The sequence below is a fragment of the Labrus mixtus genome, chromosome 11 (genome assembly GCF_963584025.1).
Source record: "Labrus mixtus chromosome 11, fLabMix1.1, whole genome shotgun sequence".
In the NCBI taxonomy this organism is placed as follows: Eukaryota; Metazoa; Chordata; class Actinopteri; order Labriformes; family Labridae; genus Labrus; species Labrus mixtus.
In genome coordinates this window covers 17,419,198-17,428,535 of record NC_083622.1, presented here as the reverse complement: position 1 = coordinate 17,428,535, position 9,338 = coordinate 17,419,198, and the positions used below count along the sequence as shown (strand labels likewise).

At 41.6% G+C, this 9,338-nt stretch overlaps 1 protein-coding gene and 1 long non-coding RNA gene across 5 annotated transcripts in view; one reads left to right on the top strand and one right to left on the bottom strand.

Moving 5' to 3' along the window:
- Positions 1-2,540: 2,540 nt before the first annotated feature.
- Positions 2,541-9,338, top strand: part of myh14 (myosin, heavy chain 14, non-muscle) — a 30,039-nt gene continuing 23,241 nt past the window's right edge. For 3 of the 4 annotated variants that reach the window (XM_061050389.1, XM_061050388.1, XM_061050387.1), the window contains exons 1-3: positions 2,541-2,697; positions 6,477-6,660; positions 8,350-8,556. In XM_061050389.1, coding sequence (XP_060906372.1) covers positions 6,490-6,660; positions 8,350-8,556 — 378 coding nt within the window. In that variant the 5' untranslated portion in view covers positions 2,541-2,697; positions 6,477-6,489. The remainder of the gene's footprint in view (positions 2,698-6,476; positions 6,661-8,349; positions 8,557-9,338) is intronic. The other variant, XM_061050390.1, reaches the window with a different exon arrangement.
- Positions 4,572-7,864, bottom strand: LOC132983865 (uncharacterized). Its single transcript, XR_009674883.1, has 3 exons — positions 7,335-7,864; positions 4,856-4,909; positions 4,572-4,707 (listed from the first exon to the last, which is right to left on the bottom strand). It is a non-coding gene; the product is annotated as an uncharacterized LOC132983865 (long non-coding RNA).

Genomic DNA, 9,338 nt, shown 5'->3' with positions numbered 1-9,338 from the left:
TGCAATCAAAATTGAGCTGAACTCTGCCAATGATGTGGCTTGTTGTATACGCAAATGTCCTACACATCCGCAAAGGAAGATAAAACATGAACTGGAAACTACACCACTTTAACAGAAAACTATTCCGTATTTTTATGTGCATATGCTCATGTGAAACCCTCCTCTAATTCAGATGTGTTACAGTTTAAATCTCTCACAAATTGTGAGAACAATGTTGTGAGTGGTGCCTTTATAACAAACTAGAAATCCTGAAACTGCCACTTGATCTTTAGCATGTAATTTCATGTTTAAACTGCAAATACAATAATGTATTTTTTTTAATCATTCAAACATTGACATTATATTAAAAGTAAACCAAAAAATGTATTTGCAAGTTACTGGGGATCATCGTGTTAACTGGGAAGTGTCAGTATGAACATGCAGTGATTACATAAGAATGCTTTTATCTGAATTTTATTGTATGTACTGTAATAGTTGCACTTTGTAGTTCATTTGAGAAGCACCTAACATGTTCTTGTTTATTTGAGATCTGTTTGCAGTAAATGATGCCACTTGAGTATGTGAGGAATGAAACCTGATATGAAGCGTTGACCAATAATCAGCCTGAAGAAGTCCATCCTGGGAACTTCTTCTGTACTTTGCACTAAAGTAGATAAATATCACTAATTAGCACTACAGCTGCACATTAGTATTGCATGATCAGTACAGCCTAACTTCAATACAACAAAATTGCAGTGTTTTATTATCGAAAGATTTTGTCATGGTTAGCTCAGGGCTGGTGGAAATATTGACATCATAGTATCTGTTACATTTAGTTGTAGTGCTCTTCTACTGTATGTTTGTGTTCTCCCTTACACGTCCCCTTCATGGCTACCCTGTTCTATTTATGGGCTTCATGCTGGGTCATGTTGTTCTCCCTCCCTCTGCTTCCATGAAATGTAACTTGAACACACAGCACCACCACTTTAACTATGATAAGGACTTTGAAACACTGCAAAAACAAAAACACTATGACTTCTTTGATAATTTCACTGGTTGCTTGGTTCAAAATACACACTGCAAATAGTTTTTAAACCACAAGTATCTGTAATACACAGTCATTTCAGAGCTGCCCTGTTCACACAGTACTTCAAAATGAATATTGTAGAGCATAAAACAGGGTTTATTAAATGCTCTAATCAATTCTCATCTTGTTGCTTTATTTATGCAGACATAAATGTTCTAAGATTTTAACAAAACTGTGTAAATGAAAAGGGGATGTATATTGTGCTCATATGATTTCACTCTTACAACTGCCTTTCTTTAAAAGATTAACACTCATAGACATAAAAGAAAATGGTCTGATTTATTTTTTTGTTCCCAGAAAGAAGTGAAAGAAAAGTCTAAGTTTTTTCTACTTTGTAAAGTTCACAATTCAACATTTTCACTGATGAGCCCATGTGTCACAGTCTAGTCTGGATTATTATTAATGGAACAGTATTTTTTTACAGACTGAAAAGGACAAATGTAAAAACCTTTGATGCAATAAAAACTATTATTATTGTGCAAAGAGTCAATTGTATCTCTTTGACAGTAAGCATGAGTAAAATGGATTCTAGAAAGAAAATGATTAACACATCTAATTCCACATGTAAATCAATATTTGTCAGATGCTCAAGCCTGATGCTACTCTGTCCTTGTCATAACTACCCATCTAACGTACAACTCGCTAACTATTGTGCAAACATAAACAAAATTAAGATAAGATATTAACATTATTCTGTAATAATTCCCACACAGTAACAATCCTACCAAATGTATAGATTAATAAGACTAATTAAATAATATAAGTAGTCTACATGTCAGTTTACTAGCTTTTTTAAGGGCTTTTGTGTCTCATGTCTTCATCAGTTTATAGTGCTTGCTTAATATTTAAGAAGCTGCCTTCATCCATTTGGACTATAAAGGATACCAAACATGTCAGAAGGTTTCCTGCCCCGGAACCCAGGTTCCTCTGGTAGTCGGTTTCAGTCGGATTTTCTGAGATGATCTGAGTCACGCGCCTGGTGTCAGATCATAGCGAGCAAACCATCAGTTGTCTTTGGATGGGATTCAGAGAAATCTGATCCCAGATCTGTGTCTGCGGACGCTCGCCGCCACTGAGTGGTAAACAAAGGGCGCGCAAATCTCCCTACTTTACGGCGAGAGTGCGGCACAGGCACCTGCTGCAGCGCTCCAACTGGCTCTTCAACATGCCAGTCACACTTAGCCCCGCCCCTCGGCCGTTATCATTGGCTTACGGCTCTGCTCCCTGAGCTATCGCTAACGCTATTGGTCACCGCAGCCGTTTCATGCCAGCTTTGGGGCGGAAAGTTCCCGTCTTATTCATGAGGCGGGTCTACTGCTTGGTTGTAGATTTTCATTGGCCTTAAATCTTTCTGAGGCCCGGCTGAAAACCGTCTCCTCGTACCTGGTTGGTCATCGAGCAGGAAGCCCCGTCTCCACGACTGAAGCCGCCGCCGTGCCCTCACTGCTCTCTGCCTGTTTTATTCTCAGCGAGAAGTGTGAGTGCAGCTTCTCTGAGAGAGCGCTGCAATGATAAAAGCCGCATATGCGGTAGGCTACACACCTATCAGACAGGAAAATACCCAAGAAACGGCCTCACCCCGGTTCTCCTCGCACCACAGCCTTATCCACGACTCAGAGCGGAACCTCAAGGTGAGACATTTAATAACCTTTACTCTAATCCAACTCGTAAATCGCCAGTATAAAATCCTGAACGTATCATATTTCAGTTTAACAGGCTAACCTCGCTAGGTTAGTCTAAATACGGAGGCATTACGCTTTAAAATGTAACGTTGCTTGGAACCAGGGCTTTCAATGTGGTTTGGTCTTTATTTACGCTTTGGGAGAGAGGCTTACATCAAGATGACCTGAAGTCTGACCGAGGAAAACTCTGGGTTTATAATGGTCATATTAAGAGGGATTTCGACCCATTTACATACAAGAGTGTAGGCCTACTTTGATCTTCATTTAGCCTGATAATAATAACAAAACCAAAACAAAAACTTACAATAATTCCCAGTGAAAATGGCTTGGTTTCTTGGCTGCCACATGCATGACTCAATTAAAGGCTGGGGCCCATGTGATTGTCTCATATCTAATGTTCAAGGTGTGGTTGCCTTCGCCAGTTATGTGCCGGAGCGACAGTCCTAAAAAAAAAAAAACGCAGGTAATCTGTGATGGGCACGGCGCAGCTGTAACACCGCAGCCGCACTGTAGTTAATTATCATAACCAGGGGTTTCATAATGTCACCTTTCCCCACTGTCCACTTGAAGTGCGCAGATGCCACAATATCATCACCGATGCAATGTCTTTGCATGAAAGCTGAAGGGAAAAAAAAAAAAAAGGCGTCTCCACTCCTGCTCCCCCACCCGTTTAACACAGACACCATCACGCATCCACATTAAGTACACACACAGACACCAGTGTACCCCCCCCCCCCCCCCCCCCCCCCCCACACACACACACACACACACACACACACACACACACAGTGAGTGACCGCAGTTAAAACTCAGGGGTGTATTGTCTGTGGGCTGCTGCTCAGTGTGCAGGGTGTTGCTATGGAGGAGAGCAGGCAGGTTTTGGCAACTCCAGCTGCTGCAGGACGAGTTTGATGGTCAGCCCAGGGTGTACTGCGACAACCTGTGAGGTCCCTGTCTTTGTGTGGGCGTGTGAGTGTGTAAAGACTTTGCTTTAGGGGGATCATTAGCGTTGATGGCAGCAGCATCATACACTGCTTTTCATATGTCAGCATGCAAGCTCTTCTTCTATGATTCCCCTTTTAATGTGATTTAAGAATAAAGGTGTGTTGGAAGGAGGACCATATGTTCATACAAAAGAGAGTTGAGTATGGAAAATGGTTAATGATGACTAAGATCATTTGACTACATAATGTACCTTTCCACATCTTGTAACGTTGACTCTCATCCTATTAGTTCTGATTTCTCAAAGGATTGTAGGCAAATTCATATTTGAAGGTTGAGGCTGCCACTGTTCTATATTTATCTTACCAGTTAAAAACTGCTATAAAAAGACCAAAACCAACAATGAATAATGACTACTATGATTTAAATATTGTCTGTGCAGCCAAAGCCTGATGTATACTTGGTATCCCTCACACATAGTACTTCACTGTCGTTCAGAAATGTCTGAAAACACACAGATGTGTCATGCATCTTTATTACCATGGACTTGGTACTCACTAATTTGCTGAAAGTTCTCTCAAAAAATATGCATAAAATGAACAATTTACTTAAAATATAGTAATGTAGGCTAAAAATATGCGTATTTGTCAATCAAAGAGACAACAAATCAAACACAACTCCGAAGTAAAAGGTTTCAAAGATTTGTGTCTTCAGTAGAAACACATTTCGCTCGGGGCTGAGTGCAGCAGAAAGGCCAGATAAACCAGAAGGAATTGAAAGACGAACAGACAATGCTGGTTCGGGGGCCTTTTCATCTGTTGGACAATAAGAAAAATAAAGAACAACACCAGCCTATTAATAAGAGATGCACAGCTGTTTTATGCCACTGAGGGATCACATAGTTTCCATACTGAGTGGTTGGGTGGTGGCGGCGGCTCTTTTGTCATCGTGCTGGCTCCACACCCAGAGTCATGTTGGAGTAACAGGTATGGTAAAGGCAGGGTTGGGGACCAGGTCCTGTCATGAACAGACAGAGTAGAAGAAAAAAAACTGAGACAGCAGGAATCAGGCCAGATGACATACCTGCTGAGGCATGGAGACGCCTAATAGTTAACACACACTCACACGCACACACAAACCACACAGGCCAACGCAATAGTCTCACCTGTCTGATCAAAGATGACGTTGCTCAAACAAAAGCATGTTTGAGCCCATGTCCCTGAAAAACACAAGCCAATAAGACCTTTGGCTTACATTAATAATGACAATCTAAGACTGAGTTCTTTTGTTTCCAAAAGTGAAAAGGTCACATTTTAGTATCACTCATCTCTGTTGAATATAGATATGATTATAAGTCCATTATTAAACAGATGTGAGCTGCATTAAAGCCAGTGGTCTCATGTGGGGTTTCATTGGTATTGCTGCAGTTGATAACCTTTTTAATAATTCATTTATACCATCTATTTTCTCAATTTATTGTTTGTTTTATTTGGCTCGAGTTAATTTCAATCTGTAACAGGGAGGTCTCATCAGATGTTCCAAGAGGACCCAGAAACATCTCAGAATGTCTTCTTTCACCTGACTTAGAATTCAAACTCTTTCTGGTCACTATCACAGGCTACAGAGAGGAAAAAAACAGCGAGATACTTTATTCATTAGTATTGATCAAACAGCACAAGTGTATAATTTTTTCCAAGCTCCTGAGAGCTAAAGCTGAATCTAAGCAGCAATGTGCAATAATGATAAATCACTGTAGCCCTCTAACATGTCAAATATTGTACTTTGTTTTTGGGTCATCTTGATGTCAGTGTCAAATACCTCTTCTATGTTTTAAAGGTTTTCTTATCTAAAGCAACTGTCTTGTACTATGTCAAAAACTGCTTGTTTTTTATGTCAATCATCACACTTTACATTTTGGTCCAAGAACACATTTGTAGAGTTCCTTTGTTACCTAAGACTTCCATTTTTGTTGTTTGTTTATCATATATGTTTACATTTCTTGTATTCCTATAGCGAGAGCAGAAACTAGTGCATGTGAAACAGTGTCAGTGCTGCTTGCCTCAAAGGAAAGTTTCTCTCCTTCAGCAAGAGAACTTTTCGCACGCAGTCACTCCTGCACATTAATTCTTAGATGTCACAGTAAATCTCAAACATCCTGCTGTAGTACTACAGTCACTCTGACTGGAGATCGTCTTCGTGTTATAGAGTAGTGACCACTCTGGAGCCACTGTCGCCTCATCTTTCACAGGATACTGGTTCTTACATTTTTGGCTTCACTAGTTCTCAGTGAATCCAGCAGCCTGTAGTCGAAGGACGTTTTATTTCCTTTCAGTTCTCTATAGTTTCCCCCATGTTATCCATCTCTCCTCTCTGCCATCCTACCCTTATTTCCTCTCCCCCTACCTCCTCCCCCCCCTCTCACTGTCATGTCAGTTTTACCCAGTCGATTGATGAATCTCGCTGTTCCCTCCACCCACAGATCTCCCTGTCAGTCCTCCTCCTTTTTCTTCTCCTTCATTTGCTGTTTCTTTCAATTAGGCCATCCCTGACCCAGTCTTAGCTGCAAGTAGCCTGCATGCTACTTGCGTGCTGCTACTGCTCTTCCTTTTATGGTGGGGTGGATGCACATGCGTGTGTCTTGACACAGAATCACATCAGTGTCACTGTCAAACACTCCGTCACATCATCCTAAGTGCTCTAGTTTGAAGCCTCGTACAACACACAGGGCCTGAATCTTTATGATCCGGCTTTTTTTTTTAAATTCTTCTTGTCTTTCCCTCTCTTAGTGCCAGTAGAACCATGACCAAGCCAGTGGGGGGCGGTGCCAATGATGTCACCCGCTTCCTGACATCAGGGGCGGGGCCAGGACCTGGGTCCCCAAACTCCAACGCTGCGTTCTCCGCCGCCAGCCAGGCCGACTGGGCAGCAAAGAGGCTGGTGTGGGTGCCGTCAGAGAAGCATGGCTTCGAGGTGAGCAGGAAATGTCGCTTCATAAAAGAAACAGAAGAGTTTTTTTCAACATGCACCAACATCTGATATGAAACAAAGTAGAAATCTAACCCTAGCTTGGTTTTCACACTCCAGTTCTCATTATCTCTGGTAAATGATTAGCTCAGTGTGTGTGTGCCTTTAACTCAAGGTGTGTCAAACAGGTGATGTCTGAGAGGTTTAATCCCCATGACAGTACCCAATTCCCATACTTCTCTCTCTCTCTCCTATTGTATTCTTTAATTTACCTTGTGATGCTGACAAATTAGGACTCAGTGACTTATCATAAGGCTCTTTTAATAATATTCCTCTGCACCACTTATCCTCTTGTATAACCTATGATTCAGAGGTTTTCATTGGGGCACTCTGTCAGATGTGACATATGAATTCGATGTCCTCTCTCTGAGTCTCCCTCTCTCTGCTGGACTGGTTTCATAGAGCGCTCTATGAATAGAACAATACTCTCCTTCAGCCTCCTAATGGTAAAGAGGCCGTTGTAGAGACACTGACTTCATTTTACACTCATGATTAGAGAATGGCACTTTTGGACACACCAAACATCCATATTTATACTGTATAACACACACAGAAAGACACTCTGCTCTACTCTAGTTTTAGATTTGGAGCATGTAATTCAATGCGTGACTAATACTCACCCACACAAACATATTTTGTGTGTCGTGCTTGTCAAATATCAGAGAGAATGGAGTCGAGCAGGGTCCTGTGACCTGGTCAGACCCTGAGTTCACCACATCCTGTCCCGCAAGCACAAGACCAGCAGCGTGACGAGAAGACAGCTCGTCTCCTCCATTTTCTGTCACCAGCTATTCTTGTCTGTTGTCTGATAGTGACCGGCCTCACTGAAGCTTACTGACAGAGATTCTGCCAAACGTTGCACAATTATGCTTTCAATACTTTGCTGCTTGTGAAATGTAGGCCATATGGTTAACAGGAGAGTTAAGAGACTAGAGCAGAGTTGTAATGAGTAACAGTAGCAGACACTGGAATCACGAGAGGATGAGGGATGCATCACAACTTCACTACAAATTAAAAGAAAACAAAATACAGAGTATTGCCATAAAAAATAATAAATAACATTAAACAATTAAATGTGTAAATTAAAAAAAAAACAGCAAATTTTGGACCAAAATGAGAGAATTCATCCAGTTCGGTGAGGTTAAAAGTTTGTTCACATCACTCCATGAACTCTAAGTGGAGCTATGATGGATTGTTCAGCAAACAGATTGACTAACTCTGCTATAATTAGTGTTGCATGCACCTCTCCAATAAGCCTGTGTTACAGAGCTTTAACAGCCCAGTCTCACTTAAAGCACATGTTTGTGCACTACTGAACTATTACAGGTAATTACAATAATGCAACTTCTACAAAGAAGATGACCACTGCCTAAAACCACTGTCTCACTATTTGTTTGAATCGAATTCCATCCAAAAAAAAGACATGTTTTGTCATTTTAGTATCATAAATATTAACTCTAGAATCTTAACTGATAAAGAGGAATTGCGTCAGTGTATTGTATCATATGGGATACCCCCCCCTCCCCCCGCCCTAATGTTACAGTGCATCACCTCTCAAAGTTTCAAGTCTTCCTCCTTCATCTCCCTCTTTGCTAAACCCCTTTCTTATTCTTCTTCTTTTTCTTCGACCTCCAGTCGGCCAGTATTCGAGAAGAGCGCGGTGATGAGGTGGAGGTGGAGCTCACAGACAGCCAGCGTCGGATCACTCTCTCCAGAGAAGAGGTGCAGCGGATGAACCCCCCACGTTTCAGTAAAGTGGAGGACATGGCCGACCTTACCTGCCTCAACGAAGCCTCCGTGCTTCACAACCTGAGAGAGAGATACTACTCGGGCCTGATCTACGTGAGTGAAACAAAACAATTAAAGTACGACGGGGGGACACGTTCAGCTTATAGTGACCCCCAGTGCTCAGAATGACATGCCCACAGCAACAATTTGGTTTGTAATGTTGTGTACTGTATGCATGTGTTAGTGGTTAGCTCATCTAACGTCTCCTGTGTAACTGATCCGAGTCAGTAAGAGAGGTGAGGAGTCAGTTTACAAAGTTGCTCATGTGGTGTCGATGGGAGGCTTCTCCAGTTTCTCCTGCAGAAAAAAAAACACACGAGTAGAACACAACAGATAGGAAGGGTCGTTATGACGTAAGCCAGAGATAAGTGCTGTAACCAGGAAGCATGCAAGGGCTTTACTTGTGCTAAAGGTAGAATAATGACAGGCAATAAAAGGTAGTCGAGCTGTCAATAGTGGGATGAATGAGGGTGTATGAAACCGAGAGGGCAGATTAAGAATAGGACAAAGCGGGGCTGGCATAAATGGTTGGAATAGTTGTGAGAGGCGTATTACAATTCAAGATAAGATAAAGTGGCTTACATATCATTCATGACTTTCCCTACTGTCGGAATGCATTACATCAACACTTCTGTCTCGGTGTGGATGAACACTGTGGAAGATATGGTGACTGGCTGGATTTCTAAATTCAGAATGAGCCAATACATATTTTGTAACATCTTCATATCTGGAGATGAAGGGGAGGGTTTTTAAAGTTCAGGGGTCTGTTGAGGTTCTTTCAGAACAGACGATTAACAAAGGTTTAATGTGATCATGTGTATGGACAATTTGATGAG